General features: G+C 39.0%; 1 protein-coding gene across 4 annotated transcripts in view; it reads left to right on the forward strand.

The window, feature by feature from the left end:
• RBFOX1 (RNA binding fox-1 homolog 1) overlaps window positions 1-18,198 on the forward strand; it is a 1,043,447-nt gene that overhangs the window by 848,217 nt on the left and 177,032 nt on the right. For all 4 annotated transcript variants that reach the window (XM_089692050.1, XM_089692041.1, XM_089692066.1 and 1 more), the window contains exon 9: window positions 14,890-14,929. In XM_089692050.1, coding sequence (XP_089548176.1) covers window positions 14,890-14,929 — 40 coding nt within the window. The remainder of the gene's footprint in view (window positions 1-14,889; window positions 14,930-18,198) is intronic.

Here is an 18,198-nt window from a genome sequence, read left to right on the forward strand (position 1 = left end):
ACATTCCAGTGCTTTTCTATGCATGTTGCCGTGTTCCAGACGTGTTCCATGCAGTAAAATGTGCAGCTTGTTCTACTTTTTGTTGAATGCGCTGGAATGCACTGCACTGGTGTGAATTATGGCATTGGAATCCAAGTTAACCTCCCTAGCGGTCTGATTATGTCAGTATTTCTGTGCTCAAAGCGGTACATTGTTTTCAATGAAAATATGTTGTTTTTTTATTGTAGGCCTGTAATTTTTAGGAATAACTCGCTGAAATCTGTCCGAGCAAGAGTCTAGTAAATATCCCGGGTATGATGAAATTTGAAACAAGAAATCATAAATTATAATATAATAAATAATCCTAAAAAATTATAATATAATAATAAATTGAATTCAATAGTGTAATCCAACCAAAAACACTGAAATTTGAAATAGAGCGCCAAGTTCGCACATCGCTGAGCTCAGTCACAAAATTGTTTTCAGTGTCTGATGACGAATTTCCCCACGAATCATTATCACTCAATTCTGCAAGTGGTTCTAATTTACTATTGCAGTTCTCTAGCTGGTCTAAAACCAGTTTTGACATAAAGGGATGCTTTTTGGACGCTATGGACGTTTCTCAGTTTCCAGGCAGAAAGAACAGTAAAAATGCAGGCAGGGCACAGGACAAAGCACTCGGGACAAAATGTATGTGAAATGGTTTGCTACAGTAATGGAATACTGTCAGAATTTAGTGTATTGAGTGATTGTAAAATTTTGACATTTTTTAAATTCCCGTCGGTTCCATCCTCCGTATGCCCCGACGCTCGCAGGGAACAGAACCCAGAAGACGGATGCCGGCATCGGCCGGAGGACATGGTCGGGGACTCTGCGGGGAGACATCGCGGGAGCGCAGGACAAGGTAAGTGCTCGAGGGATCCCCAAGCAACGCTGCAGTGTAATCCCGAGTGTAGCTTGGGGTTACCGTTTCTGGTACTGAAAGTTAACCCCGAGCTACACTCGGGAATACCGCCAGGGGGGTTAATCACTGTCCATGTGTTTTTGATGCAGATTAAAAATGCACTGGACTGCATGTTGTGTGATTTAGCCCTAAATGATAGTGTTATGAAACATTTAATTATATTGACTTCTTTGTGCCATTCCTTTCATCCACCTCCTGACTTATTAAAACTGCCTACATGTTTCGACTATCACCCTTCTGAGTTATGGCTGAGTGATGCTGATTGGTTAACAAGATGGTGGCAGAGTTTCCCCTGCGCTAATATGGAACCTAATTTCCATATGCTGCTAACACCCTCTCCTCTACCTATAAGCAGACAAATATAAGTGATAAAATATAATAGCGGTGATGCTGATTGGTTATTGTGTATAGAGTGGGGTATTTCACCACCTTATGAAGAACTATAACAGTAGCCTTATAGAATCGGGAATAGCATCTTCCTCAAGAGGTAGAATCAATAGCATCTTCCTCAAGAGGCAAAAGAACTTGACCATATCTTTTATATGTTTCTGCTGGAAGACCATGTGGTCCTGGTGATGTATAGTTGTGAGAGTCAGAGAAAGATATTTGGAGCTCATCTCACCAAAAGTAATGGGGGCATTACATGTAGCTTTAGCTCCTAGAGATTTTCTTTGAAAATAATTATTGCTAAGGATAGTAATGTAGCCTTGTTTTGTATAGGACACTCTGGAGCAATATAATTCTGCATAGAATTCTCAGAAAGTGTCTATCATCAAATCACGATTAGACTACTGCAACTCCCTCCTCACTGGCCTGCCTCGCCGCTGGCTATCCCCGCTTCAGTCGATCCTGAATACGGCAGCCAATACTTACCAACAGCTCCATTTCTGCCGCCCCCCTCTGCCAATCACTCCACTGGCTTCCGATTGCGCAACGGATCAAATTCAAAATCCTAACACTGACGTACAAAGCTGTCCACCATACTGCCCCGAACTACATCACTGACCTAATATCCAAGTACCACCCAGCACGCACACTCCGCTCCTCACAAGACCTCCTTCTCTCTAGTTCCCTGGTCTCCTCCTCCCATGCCCGCCTCCAGGACTTCTCCAGGGTGTCACCCATCCTCTGGAACTCCCTGCGCCAACCCATCAGATTATAACCTACTCTCCTCTCCTTTAGGCGCACCCTGAAAACCCACCTCTTTAGGGAAGCCTACCCCACCCCCTGCTAACTTGCCAACCTCCTCCACTCTTCCTACCACCCCATCCCCCACAGCTATCTCCTCCTGTGCCACCATCCCCTCCCTCCTAGATTGTAAGCTCGAAAGAGCAGGGCCCTCGATCCCCTCATGTTTTGCATTGTATTGGTATTGTTATGTCACATGTTCTGTCCCCCTTTGTAATGTACAGCGCTGAGCAAACTATCGGCGCTTTATAAATACTGTATAATAATAATAATGATGGAGTGAGTAGTCACCCATTACAAGGGTGTAACAGCAAAGGTCATGCGGGGGGTCCATTTGAGCTTTATCAGGTAGGGCAAGTATGTTGCATATAGCCTGCGCTCTCACCTTTCGTTTTTTTTCATTAAAAAATATCCTGTGTTTTGCCTTGGTCAGAGATTAAGTTTTTAGGCTTTTCCATATCAAGCCAATTGGCTCGATATGCACAACGTGGTGAGTTGTGGGAATTTCCTATGTAGCTTTTCTCAGCTGAAGTTACTTCAGCCATAATGAAATGGAAGTTTCCAAATCCTTAGAGGATTTATTCACCTAGGAGATGTCCAGGAGTCCAGAAGAAGTCCTCTTAAAAACATTTTTAGAGTATCTTAAACTATATTGAAATGCAGATGAGGCATTAAATTTACCCACAATGGTTTCCTCTTCAACTTAGATGCATTAGGTCTATTAAGTAATCCCTGATGTGTCACCATGTTTGAGTGGTCAGAAAATCCTCTTGTGGCATAGAACACATTGGTGACATATGATAAAGATTATTTCCAAGTGCTAAACCAATACATGAAAGAGATTGAATGTTCATGAAAGAAACAAAACTTGTGTTCCACGGAATGTTGAATTCACCAAATAGACAGATGTAGCAAAAGAAGGAGCACCCTGATAACTAATGGTCCTCACATGTGAATACTTATCTAACCTAGCATTAAGAATTTTGCTAAAAACACCTAAAGCAAGTGTTTTATGATTTTTATAGAGAAGATGGGAGGAATATAGATATTGCCCAGGACGTACAGTATAGCACATCAGCAATGGCACAATACTAAAAGCTATATCTACAATGTATATTAACCACATGCCACCCAGCCACTGTTAAATACGGCGGCAGGGCGGCACGGCTGGGCAAAAGCACGTTTTAAAACGTGTGTTTTGATAACAGGTAGGGGGCGCGTGCGAGGTGCACCGCCGCCCTACCTGTCCCGCCGACCACAGCCGCGGATGTCAGTCGCCTGGTCACAGCCGGCCGTTACCGGCTATGTCCCGGCGATCGGCGGCAATCGCTGACAGAGAGCACAGCTGCAGTAGCTGTGCTTTCTGTCAGTTCCCTGACAGCTCCAGGACACGCTGATCGGGACAGAAATGTTTCTCTCTCCCGATGAGCGGTGTTCCCTGCAGTACACACCCCCGCCCCCTCGCAAAACACTCTCCTCACACAGTTAACCCTTTCCCTGAATAATAAACTTAACCCCTTCCTCCCCAGTGCCATTAGTACAGTGTCAGTGTTTTTTTTTTCTCACTGATCACTGTATTGGTGTCACTGGGGATGTCAGTGACCCCAAGTCAGTATCCCCCAATGTCAGAATGTCCGCCGCAGTCCCGCAGTCCCACCATAAGTCGCTGATCGCCGCCATAAGTCACTGATCGCCACCATAAGTCGCTGATCGCCGACATTATTAGTATTAAAAAAAAAAAAATCCCAGTATCTTTCCCGCCATTTGTAAACGCTATAACTTTCACGTAAACCAATTAATTTACACGTATTGTTTTTTTTTTTTAGCAAAGACATGTCGCAGAATGCATTTTGGCAGAAATTTATGACTAAATTTGATTTTTAAATTTTTTTTTACTGGACATGTTTTATAGCAAAAAGTCCAAGATATTGTTTTTTTCTCCTCAAAATTGTCAGCCTTTTTTTTATAGCGCAAAAAATAAAAACCGCACGGGCGATCAAATACCACCGAAAGCTCAATTTATGGGGAAAAAAAGGATGTAAATTTCATTTATGTACCGTATTGCATGACCGTGCAAAAAAATGGCGTAAATTGCAGTATCTATACCATAGTTTGTAGACGCTATAACTTTCACACAAAGCAATCAATATACACTTATTGGGATTTTTTTTACCAAAAACATGTAGCAGAATACATTTTGGCCTAAATTTATAACTAACTTTGAGTTTACTATATATTTTTTATAGCTGAAAGTAAAAAATATTGTTTTTCTTCAAAATTTTCTTTTTTTGTTTATAGCGTGAAAAATAAAAAGCGCACAGGTGATCAAATACCACTGAAAGAAAGCTCTATTTGTGTGAAAATAAGGACGTAAATTTCGTTTAGGTGCAGCATTGCATGACCGCGCAATTATCAGTTGAATTAGTGCAGCGCCAAGTAGCAAAAAGAGGCCTGGTCATTAAGGGGGGTAAATCCTCTAGAGGTCAAGTGGTTAATACATTTTTTTGCCCGCAGAAAACAGGATAGTATTGCAAAAATAATGTTTACCCCTCTGGAATAAGAGGAAAGCACAGAATAATGTTGTCAGGGGCGGACTGACCATTTGGAAACTCGGGCACTGCCCGAGGGCCCGGGATTAGTAGGTACCAGGGGCCCCATGAGGTGCCCCTGGTACCTTTTTCATAGGCTTTTTTGAGTTTGGGCAAGGACACAGGGGCCCCATGAGTTGTCAGTCCACCCCTGATTGTTGTGTGAAATATCATTTTTTTAAATAATTTAGTAGTGTCTCTGATCAAATGCATTTCCTGCAAACAACTGATTGATGTGTGAATCTTCAGCAAGGTGTTAAACACAGCATTTCATTTAGTAAGGTCATTCAGTCCTCGTACATGTAAAGTTATTCTAAAGGTTCATTTTTACATTTTTTTAGATAACAAACATGTCATACTTACCTTCTCCGTGCAATAGTTTTGCACAGTGCAGCCCTGATCCTCCTCTTCTCGGATCCTCTGCTGGTGCTTCTGGCCCCTCCGCCCAAAGCTTGCTTGAGGGGCACTTTTACATACATGCTTATTCCCAAGCCACCTCTGTGCGTCCATAAGACTGACAGAGCATGGCTCGGCCCCGCCCCACCCGGTCCCTCCTCACTGGCTTTGGTTGACAGCAGCTGGAGCCAATGTGTCTCAGCCAATAAGGAGGGAGAAACCAGGGAGAGCCACTGCTCTCATGCACATTGCTGGATAGGGCTAGGGCTCATGTGAGTATAAGGTGGGGGCTAAGAGGGAAGCTGCACTTAGAAAGTTTTTTTTACCTTCGTAGAATGCATAAAGGTAAACAACCTTCTGTCTTTACAACCACTTTAAGGAACTCACTACTAGTGGCTGTACCACAGTAATCGACAAACGGCATGTGAGGGACTGGAGGAGTGATGATGGGAAACTTACCATGAGTGGAGAAGAAAAGAGTATTCTCATGGGCCAAAAACCAGTATTCTCAGAAATAGTCTAATTCAAAGTATGCAACAAAAAGTACAGATTAGCAAGGCCATAAAAAAGTCCTGAATTAATATGGAACTCAATACAGTTCAACCATGTGAATGCTCCTGCAGGGGTTTCAAATAAATAAGTTTCAACCCTCATGAAATACTCTCAGGAATGATGGATACAGCATAGCACAAGGAGGTTCTGGTGATGCAGCCTCTTTTTCACATTATTGTATTAGGATCATTGTAACTGCACCTCTGCTAAAAAGTCAGGTAAAATCAATATTTTCACTCCATTACAGGATAAATCTTTTCACTTCTTGGCCATACAAAACTTGATATTTTATATATTGACCTATCACGAAATAGGCTTTGACAGTTCATCATTGTTGTTGATGAGTGCCTGCAATATGCCCAAGCACAGAATATATATGGTTTAAATGCATATGTGTACATCAGACCCACATATGTTTCCAGAACTGTTGTAAGTACTATAAAGCCTTTCAGAAGGCAGCAATGAAATGATGCCATTGTGGCTAAAAACAACTCATAGTAATGCTTCTCAATTCTATTACACAACATGCCACTTAATAGCTAAAGCTTTCCAGTAATTTGAACACTTTAAGGTTTGCAATTTTCTTGATGGCATGCCCTTGAACTATATACATTTTACAAACAATCTATTTTGCTTCAAAGAGCTAAATATACTTTCACGCCTGTGATTACTTCATAATTTCTCATTGCTAACAAGTTTCAACAGTTGTTTTTAGTTCATAATATTAATACGTGTATTTACTGAAAGAAGTCCCCACTCAGCACCAGTTTAATTGAATTTTGTCCCTTGAAGCACTCCCGAGCAAGTGGCCAACACTTTGTATACAAAGTCTGTGGACTGAAGCTGCAACCTACATTCATTTCTGAAGACTTTGTGCAAAGCAAGTCAAAATCTTAATAGGTCATCCACCTGTACAGAGAAATTAACAAACATTATTACCCAGAGACCTATCATGTACCACAGCAACATTTTCCCTTTCCTTCATTAAGTCCAGTTCAAATTTACTTTACATTGCGTGTTACAACTTAAGTTTCAGTTTATATGCTGTACTCCAGCCCCCTGCACTCTTTTTGTTTTTTTTCACATTTTAGATATATTTTTCTAACTTATAGACCAGCCTAATAATTAGGGTTGGTCCCCTTCTCCCACAATCCCACAATGTGTCTTCAATGAGAAGACAAAGAGCTTTAAAAATTAGATATCTTCTGTACAACTTTATTTTGTCTTTACTTCAACTTGTTTTGTAGAGAATTGTTATTCATATTCTTTCATCCTCCTCTATGCCTTGTTATACTAAACTTCAATAAAGATATATTGATGAAAAAATAGGGGTGGGATTTAGTGTTCTAGAGTTGGGAATTAATGTTTTAATTTTCTGGGGCTTTTTTTGGTGGAGGTATATTTTATTTTAAAGTGGTTCTAAAGGATATTTTTTTTTTTTCAAAATAACAAACATTTCATACTTACCTACTCAGTGCAATGGTTGTATATATAGTGGCCGTAATCCTCCTCTTCTTGGGTTCCCCATTGGAACTTGGGGAACCCTGCTGACAGCTAATGACTCATCAATTGTTAAGGACATGGCAGTAGCTAGCTCCTTAAAGCGGAGTTGCACCTTAAAAAAATAAAGTCAGTAGCTAGAAAAACTGTAGCTGCTAACTTTAAAAATAAAGCCACTTACCTGTTCCTCGGTCCAGCAATGTCCCTCAGGCCATCTTCTCTCCCCGGTGCCAGCATCTTCAGTGTGGGCACCCGACTGTGACAGCTTCCGGCTTCACAGCCGGGTGCCCACTGCGCATGTGCGAGAAGCGCTGTGCTTTGTGAATGGCCCCGTAGTCTTCTTGGACCTGTGATGTGTCCCAGAAAACTACGGGGAGGGAGACAGGTGGACAAGGTCCGCTTCTGATCGCCTAGGCAATTGCAGTGAAAGTGGGAGTGGGTACCTGCCAAATTCGGGTACCCACTCCCCCCCGCTCCCCAAAGGTGCCAATCCTTAATGGGGAACAGGGGAAAAAGGCTTAAAGTGGAACTTCCTCTATTGGATGGACCTCCACTTTAACAACCATGACAGTTACTGGTTGTTGAGGAAGCAGGTGGCCACTGGATTCTTAACAACCAGTTGCAATAGAACACTTTCCTTACCACATCCCTGAACCACTACTTAATTACCGCATGCATTTAATTATTTAGTTATTTCTGTGAACTGGCTTTAACATCTTTTTATGCAGTATTTACCAAGCATTTTGACAGTTCTGCGGTAAATACCGCATAACGGTATAGTGAATTGACAGCTTCAGGATGTTATATTCAGGAAGAATGTATAAGATCAATTAAATACTGCATGGAATCTGCTTTTGTGAAAGAAGCCCAGAGAGGTGAGGTGAATATGTCTCCTGTCCCCTGACACTGTCATTTTAATAAAAATGAACCAGTGTTGGCTCAGCAGTGAATATAAATCTCCCACAGCCAATGCAACCTACCATTACTAGCTTCTGCCACATTTGCTAAACTGCCACCTTCATTAGCTTCTGCCATCTTGCTACCTTGATAGACTGCCACCATTACTACCTCTTGCAATTTTACCTGGCCTGCACTTTCACCAATTAAAAAGCCAAACATCAGGACTTTGTATATAGCAATTTTGATTCAATATATCAATATTTATTAGCAATAACAATTTTAAAACAAAGCAGATGAATATAAACTTGCACATACATACATTCAATATACAGACTTATTTGAACAGCCACAGTATACAAAATGTGTCTTAGGACAGCCATCAAACATGTGTGAACCACATATGAACCATAATTATGTTTTTGTTAATGTGTTTTATTGACTAGTCTGTTTCTTCAGGATTGAATACAGATAAATATTTTAACACCCCACATGCCACTAGTATCAACTGCTGCCACCTGTATTGTCCTGTTCTCATTGCTAAATCCTGCCACCCTTCCTGGCCTTCCACTGCTAACATTGTCAGCTTCTGCTACCTATGCTAGCTCACCACCGTTACCAGCTCCTGACACTTATCCTGGCTTGCCATCATTACTACGCCATTACCAAATCCTGACACTTCTACTGCTGTCACCACCTCTCCTGTCTCATCACCTAGACTACCATCATTACTAGTTTCTTCCAGCTCTGTGAGCTTGCCACCATTACCAGTTCTTGCCACCTCTCCTGGTCTGCCGATGCATCCAGGGGCGGACTGAAAACTCATGGGGCCCCTGGGCAATAGGGGATCATGAGGCCCCTGTGTCCTTGCCCAAACTCAAAAAAACCTATGAAAAAGGTACCAGGGGCATCTCATGGGGCCCCCTACTGACCCCAGGTCGTCGGGCAGTGCCCGAGTTTCCAAATGGTCAGTCCGCCCCTGGATGCATCATTACCCACTCCTGCCACATTTGCTGGACTCTCACCACAACTAGCTCTTGTGACCTCTGCTAGACTGCCACAATTACCCACTTCTGTCACCTATTCTTGTCTGCTGCTGCCATCATTACCAGATCCTGCCACATTTGCTGGACTGGCAGCATTACCAGTTCCTGTAACCTCTGTTCGACTGCCACTATCACCCACTTCTGCCACCTGTCTTTGTTTGCCATTGCCAACATTACCAGGTCCTGCCACCTCTCATGGCCAGCACCTGTCACCATTATCAGCCCCTTCCACCTCTGGTGACCTGCTATCATTACTAGCTCCAGCGGTCTCTGCTGGCCTTTTTCCATTACCATCTCTTGCCACTTCTGCTGACTTGCAACCATTAACAGCTCTCACAAATGCTGCTGCCCTGCAACCATTACCTCCTGTGGCCTCTTCAGCCCTTTTACAGTAATTTGTAACTGTATAGTATATACAATGTTTTTATATATAATGTTTTAAGAAACTGGGCTAAAGCTGCAAAATTTGAAACATCCGCTATGTCTCCTATTCTGCTGACTATTCCAGTGCTCCAGCACTCAAAACATTTGTTGCTATTATCTTTCTGAAATAATACACTTTAATGCTTATTCCAGATTAAAAACTGTTTTGCCTCTCCTTCTTACACTGAGCCTTAATAAAGCTGCTTACACCGTGCATTGACTTAAAATAATTCTGCCAACTGTCAATGTAAGGTTCCTTTGACATGGGCATCATCCGTTCAGTCACGTTTTTTTTTATAAAAAAAAAAACCCAAAAAAACTGATTATGCTTAATCAGGTTACTTCAGTTTTTTACATGTCTTCAATTCAGCTCAGTTTACATCTGTTTGCATTTTAGTTCAGTTCAGTTTACATCAGTCTACATCCATTTTTGCATCTTTTTTTCATTATTGCAGAAACCAATCATAGATGACAAAAGAATAAACAAAAATGTTTCTTGCCTAAAAATAGACATAAATGAAATGGATGTGAATGGCCAGTATCTGTTTACAACTGTTTACATCCATTCAGATCTTTCCAAAAGGAAAAGGATACAGCCTTGTTCCATTAAAAAAAATTGACTTAAACTGACACGGATATAGGCAGATGTAAACAAATGATCACGAGTTTACATTCACCCTCCATAGCCGTGCATTGTGGTTCAATCTGAAAAAGTGACAGATGGATCTAGACTGAATGTCAATGTGAAAGGGCCCTAATAATACATTCTATATTTTAAAACCTGCCTCATCTCTCCCTCTTTTCAGCCTAATCAAGCTGCCTACATACTCTAAAGCAAAAGTACAATAATTGTATTGCTCTAGAATTATACACTGTAGGTCTCTAAATTTTATTTCATGATAAAATCAGCATAGATAATCTCTCTTTTACATTGCAGCCTAATCAAGCTGCTTATATAGAGTGACTGTACAATATTTGTGGCTATTGTCTGTAAATTTTCAATATAAAAACCTCATCTCTGCCTCTAACACTGTGGCCTATTCAAGCTGCTTATATATATGTTTGGTTACTGTCTCTAAAATAATACACTGTACATTTTACTTCCTGATAAAAGCTTCCTCCTATCTCCCTCTTACATTGTAGCCTATTCAAGCTGCTTACATGCTCTGCTGTTACATGTATTGCTATAAAAAAAAACTTTTTTTATTTCTAGATAAAATCTGCCTCTGTCTCCATAATGAAGGGTTGTAGTTTTAGGCTCCATGCACACTGGGAGTTTTAACAACACTGGTAGCGTTAGCTGTGTAAAGTCGCATTAAAATTATTCGTTTTTCAGGGGGGGGTTTTAACGTTTTTGCAGCAGCATTTAGCCACGTTTTTCACAAAAAACAAATACAATTTTGGCTAAAAAAAATGCCCAAAAAATGCAGGTTTGCTGCGTTTTACAGCAGTTTTCTGCATTTTCCAGCATTAGAAACCCGCTAGTTCTGGGGGGTTTTTTCAGCAAAAACGTCCCTGACAAAAAATGCTGATTAAAGCCTATGTGTGCATGGACAAATAGGATAACTTGCTCGGGAGTTTACTGGATGTAGAAAAAATTGCCAAAAGCCAAAAACAGCAGCTGTAAAAACATCCACTGTGCATGAGGACTTAAAGTGTTTTTGTGCATTCTGAACTTTTATTGAAATTTTAACACCATACAGTGTGGTACCGTAAAAAAGAATCTCAAACACTGTATTATGAAACTATTTTTCCCCTGTTTAGCAATTGTATGATGTTGAGGGATGTATCTTTTTTTTTTTTTTAGAGTACACTTTACTTCAAGCTCTGTTGTGACTTTTAATTCCATCTGTCAGTTCAGGTCTATTACAGCTGGATAGAAAACAATCAGGTGTCATAGCCAAAACTACCTAAAAATGCCTTTGTTTTAAAGTTTAAATCAATTAGATTGGGGTGCTGTTGGATCTGTACTTAAGCCAAGCAATAATGTAAAAGTAAAACAAAGATAATACATGCAAAATATGTGATGCCAGATTATGGTGTGGCTGATGCTCTCTGTGAGAGTAGGGTTGTTCTATAACACCACCTACAGATTAAAGGCATCTCAGATTATGATTGAAAAGATCTGTGTTATTTCAATGTCACCACTGAAGTCTCATTAAAAGAAAGACCCTTTCCCTGCTGTAGAGTGTTTTAACTTTTTTTTTCTTGAACTGGTATGTCCCCTATGCCAGTGACCATCTTCTAATGTCCATTTTTGCCAACCCTTTGTCTTGAAAAAGGACAGAATTTATTGATTTATATTTGCAATTTTTGGACTTTACCCTCCTAGATAATCCTCAGTTTTGGGTTGGGCTTTATTCTCCAGGGTTTGGGAAATGCTTCTGGCCCCAAATCAACATATCCTTACTTCTACTGCTGTTCCACACATTAAACAACTTTGGGACAACTTTTATTGTGACTTCTACCTCACAAAAATACAGTAATACCCCACAAAAAGCTTTACTATATTTGATTCTGGGTACGGTGAAATCAGTGAAGCATTGGAAGTCACAGGCTGTCCCTACTCTGGCAATGTGGCTTGATGTCCTGAGTGAACTCATACAAATGGAACACATGATTGCACAGGATCATGATAAATCTGAATAAGTTAAAAAAATGTAGATGTGCTGGTGGGACTTCATCGATGCACCTACATTTAAGAAATATTTTAGTTACGCCATCTCCTTTCAATGTATATCTGAACAGGCTGTTGAGCCAGAAAAGGTCAAGTCTTGTTGGGATCCCTTCCCAATTCCCCCACCATTGTTCTTCCTTTTTTGATTTTCTTTTTTCCTTTTTTTTTCTCCTATTCTCTTTTGTCTTATTGTTCTCATTTCTTGTAAAGTGTATTATAACACTTAAAGAGGTCCAATGATACAAGATGCCTCTTTTTTAGTTTTTGAAGACATATATTGCTTTTTTGTTATTTGTGCTTATGGCCATGTATGTCTTCTCAACAAGCATATAATAATCCATGCGTTGGAATTTACATGTTAAATTCTGGTGTTCATATTTACCCTGTCTCTTTTCAATAAACACTGATTTGAATGAATAAAAAAGAAAACAAGCCAACATTGTTAGATTTTGTCCTAGAGTAAAGGTGTTTTCACACAATAATTTTTTAGGATAATTGTTTAATTTCCACAAATTATATGAACATGTGATTTAGACTAATGTTCGAAGGTGATTAATAATGCATTCTGAGGAGTACATTATACTTCATAAAGTATGAATTTCCATAATAACCAGCAGCATTTCCTTCTGTATTAAAAAGGTGCTTGAAGGGCAATAAATTCATAAGACTTGCTCTAAAGATATTATATTGTCAAAACAGACCTATTTTAATGGTCTAACACACATTATTGTTACATAAATGTTTTCAGGTAAATATAGCTGTAAAAATATATATATTAAATGTTGTGGTTTTAGGCTACCAATAAGACAATGCTTGTCAGATTTGTGGAAGATTTTTCATGTGACATTTTACAAAAGCACATACTGTACAGTATAGTTCTAAGCAATAATAATATATTTACATATACAGAAAATGTTCATGCTTATCTCATAAGTTCATTTGATTATAGATTACCTACAGGGAACTCAAAATTGCTTCACCTGCACTGCAAGAGTTCCTTTAAGTCTAGGGGGCATAAAAATAATTAGCTTTACTTACAAAATCATCTGCTTCTCTGGGCTGCTAGACTGGTCCCCATGTGAGTAAGGACACCAAGGTACAGTTCACCATTGGATCCTCCCACCATGGGGGAGCACGGTCTGCCAGGGAAATGGGGGATTGGGTAAGTAAAAGTAGTTTTATTCTCCCCTAGACCCACTGCAAGGGAGAGTTTTCAGATTTTACAGAGTTGGGATTTAGCTTAAATGGTAAAATAGTCATGGGATTCTGGTTCTGGCTCCACATGCAAAAAGACTGTTTGTTCCATGAAAGGTGGATCAAAAAGTCCAGCTCTAGAGACTGATTGTTAAAATAATAAAATAAATAAAAATACAAAGCCATAGTTTACCTATTTGTAACAGAATTCACACAGGAAAAATGTAAAGCTAATTGATGTAGTTGAAACTTACTACGAGGTGACTCTAGTAAGGTCTTTGTAGTCATTATAGTGTTGATGTTTTTAATTAATCTTTCAATAGTCATTCTAAAGCTTTACACATCATTACCGTAAGATTTTGCAATCTCCTTTAGATCTACTCTTTGTAGCCCTACAGAAGTAGATAAAATTTCAATGTATTGTTTAGATGGTTGGTGTTTTGCACTGCACGGTTTTTAGTAGTTGTAAAGGAGGTTTTCCATGGATTGTATGAGCATATTACAAAGACTTTGGCAACCTTTAAATTTCAAAAAACTACTATACAATGCAATGACTTGTCTAACTGGGTAACAGTTGAAAAGAAACTCTAGGTAGGCCCTGTACCACATAACTGTTGGTAAATACGGGTTCACAATTAGATGGTAACAGGTGGAAAGACATCTCTTGATGAAAGAGGCTTCCACTCCCAGTTGCCTATTTCTTTAGGTTGCTATGTTATGTCTTTTAATAGCCCTATTAAGGGCCAATTCCCAGTGACTTGTCCTAAAAAGTCTGGAAAAAGCATGTACATTTCCATTAATTTAAGCTGCGTTTTAACGTGCTCTGATATCCGTTGACATACATATTGATGTCCGTTGATGTGCAAGCACAGCGTTATGTTATGAATAGGATACATTGGAAATTATTGTTTTTCAGATGTCCTTCTGTTGATCTGTGTTTTACAGCTGTGTTAAAATGCAGATAAACACACTGGTGTGAATTGGTGTTTAAAGAAGAGCCATCTGCATTGCTCCTGCCTGCCAATTACATTTCAAGTGTCAATTTTATAATGTGGGAATGAAAAAAGAAATCTCTAGTTGCATACTGCTAGGGGGCAAGAGAGCCATTATTTTAGAGTTTTACATAAAAAAGACAATTTGGAATATAGCAGTAAAATTACCATTTCCATAGTATTTGCTTATAGTTATAGGTGATGAGAATAGTCATTCATTTAGTAGATATTTGATTGTAAAACCAAATAAATAACAAGCTCTTTTTCAAAAACTACAGCAGTGACAGAATTGTTTTATGGTAACAGTTAATAAAAATGAACATCTAGCTATTCAGAATTATTGTATCTATGCAGCAGCTACAGAGTAATACAAACATGTATCCAAAAACCTTCTACATGCTTGTCTATTTCTTATGATTCATTATAACTGTCTTACTTGACTGTACATTACCTTGTACTAATCTGTATCTTCTCTGTGTATGCATATTTGCAGTGTTGTTTATCAAGATGGATTTTATGGTGCAGACATTTATGTAAGTATTTACATGTTTTCACTCTTCCTATATAAAAGGCTCCATTAGTTTATGTGTTTTCTTGCTATTTTTTGTCAGTGTTGATATGATTATTTACATCTTTATAATATTGGGATAGTGTAATTAAAATAGGGAGAGGTGTGGGGTGGCTTAGCAAATGTTTAAATAAAAGTAATTGGAAAATTGGATATAGTTTGTTTAAATGTGAACCCTACGTTCCTTAGCTATAAAATGGAGTAAAGAAAAGCTCTCTGAGCTATATTGGTCCTCATTTGAAAAATTTCCCTCGCTAACTGTCTATTTCATGGGTGTCAGACAAAACAGTAAGTTAAGGAAAAACTCCTTAATGACCACACAGAAAACATTTAGCAGCTGGTAGAATTTAAAAAATACCACAGAAGTGGAAAATAATATTAATGTATATACATGATGATATATATCAGTAAAGTAATGATATACTTCAGTAAAGCTCTGAGGACAAGAAGATTACATATTTTCATGTTTATATTAGGTATTTATAGGTGTGCATAAGTAATGGCAGCACTGAAATGAAATTAGGATATTATAGCTATATGTTTTGCTGGTTACGTTGTGTGCTTCAACATATGACAATAGGATAACATTCCTCTATCAAAATATTTTAATTCAATAATATAATAAAGTACTTAAAAGATTATATAAAACATTGTTTAAAAAAATGTAGCTGTTTAGCACTATAACTGTTGGAACATGGGGCTTGGCAGTCATTTAAATCCGCTCTTTTGTAGTAACATGACAAAAATTTGCTTTAGAATGGCCAATTTAACACATTTATTTATTTATTTATTTATTTATGTTTTCTTGACAACAATGTTCCTTATTTTTGAATATTTGTCCCTGTAAATTATATTCAGCTCAATACAATCAGTGTTCAGATCCCCCTAAGCCCAATCCTGATCCAGTGATGTGCAGGAGAGCTGAGGCTCTCCAGGGTCTCTCTCTCCTCGTTGACTGAGACATAGCAGTTGGAGCAATTAGCCACTGCTGTCAATCACAGCCAGTGAGAAGGGAGTGGGGGACTGGACTGAGCAACGCTCTGTGTGTCTTATAGACATACAGAGGCAACTTGGGAGCGAGCACACACGAGTGACCCCAGAGAAAATGTGCTCTGGGGGAACTCATCAGGGGGCTTGAAGCACCAGCGGGGGACCCAAGAAGAGGAGAATCTCAGCTTCTATGTTCAAAACTATTGCACAGAGCAGGTAAGTATTGTTTGTTATTTTAAAGAAACCCAAACCTATAAAACCACTTTAAGGATTTTAATTTATTTCAGCTTTTTGTTTATCTCTATAAAATTGTAAGCATCTCAGCAGTTTGTTCTTTAAGAGATAAAACAAACATTCTAATTGTTGTTGTTAATGATACAGAGAGATATGTAAGGTATCTTGCATGTATTACTGTTTTCTCTTTTGATACATTCAAGGCGTCTTGCATGTATTACTGTGTGCTCCATTCCCAAACATTGCACTGTATATGGGCACTGTTGTCCAGCACCTGAGAAAAAAAAATTATTTTTAAAGTTTGCAGTAGCCAGATGTTACAGGACAATAAGACACTCTACCACTGCATCATGGTGCACTTTCACTTTAAGACATTGGGTGAATGAACCAGTAATCCATCAACTAGTCTCAACTGAATGCTATGGTTTACTGATCTATATGTTGGAATTTAATGTGTTTATTACAGTACTTAAATATATGTCTACATGTACTGCTCCTTAAAAAACAGTTGAAAAAAAGTGCATTTTGTACTTACATTATGCAAAGTTGTGCATAGGAATAAAAACCAAAAAACTAAGGCATTAAGTATAAGTAATAATTCACCTCACCACTCTCCTAGTGGGCTTTGTCACATTAACCAAAAAACAAGCAAAAGAAAACTAAAAAAGGTGTGCATAGGGCATGCAAAGAGATTTTATCTTTCATCTGGATGTTTGATTCCTTTAAAAAGTTTTTTCTGCTTTTGCAGACAAATTTTACTTTTTACCATGTCCCTATTCCCATAGTATGACTTTAAAAATATTTAAAAATTGCAGCTTACTTTTTAAGATTCAAACAGAGATGCAAATAACACACTTTGTAATGGTGAACTACAACAACAAAAAATTACAAAGTTGATTTCAATGTCATTTTTTGTTTTTGTGGTTCAACTTTTAACCAAATGATGTAAGACAAGAGTAGGGAGGACCATCCTTGCTCTATGTTAATCCAGAGTTTAGAATGTATGTGTATGTACCAATAAATAGTTCTAGTTAAAAGAAATTATATGGTAATTTTTTTATTATCTGGAACATCTAGCCCCCCTTGTCGTTTGAGTTATTAAAGACCGTTTGAGTCTAGAGTATTTGTCTGATAAACCTGGAGGAAAACAAATCTACCTGCTTAAGATATGCCTTGAGTAGTTGCATTATTATTGCCTGGAACAAATACAGCAGTCTCAATAATATGTTCATTTTCAGCAAGGCCACTCTTTCATGCTATGTGAATGAAATGTTTGTCCATTTGGGTGGTGCATGCACAGAGTGTACAGACATAACAATGTGATTCCACTGCTCTGTGCCCCATTAGCGCTGAACAAGGCATAGCGGACTCTAAATCCCCAACACTAGGCCACTTACCACAGGGATAGATTAGCAATCCCCCCTCCTTCTCCTAAGCAAGCACTGGCAGCCCAAACCAAAAGCAAAACTAAGCTAAGATGGCACCTGCGCCACTGGCAGATGATGACACCACAAGGCTCTCCTCAGAAGACTCTGCCTCCATTGAAAACATCCTGTTGCAGTACCCCTCAGCTTTAATGAGCCCATAAGAACCTACTTAGGAATATATGCTGCACAAATGTAGAGTACCAGTATGGCAGGAAATTGCTGCAGCTTCCCACATGCTTTCTGTAGAACTCCTTAAGGAAGTAAATAACCTGGCCACTCTGCAATTTTATTAGACCACCACATAGATGATGCTACCACCAGTTTAGATGGTCATGAGAAAGAAATCGAGGACCTCCAAGCCAAGCTTGATCTACTTCATGATAAACAGGAAGAAGCTAAAAACAGAGCTCACAGGGATAACTCGAGAGTCTTCGGTCTGCCAGAATCTGCAAGGTACGATTGCTGCACTTGCACTTCAGACAAGCGGATGTATTCCCCAAAGATATTATCGTGAAATTCCATTATTACAGCACCAGAAAGAAGCTGCTGCAAGCTGCTCATGAACGCCAGGAAGTTATGTTTC

This window comes from Staurois parvus, unplaced genomic scaffold (assembly GCF_062004578.1).
Source record: "Staurois parvus isolate SC_StPar_1 unplaced genomic scaffold, SC_StPar_1.0 ptg000022l, whole genome shotgun sequence".
NCBI classification, from domain to species: domain Eukaryota; kingdom Metazoa; phylum Chordata; class Amphibia; order Anura; family Ranidae; genus Staurois; species Staurois parvus.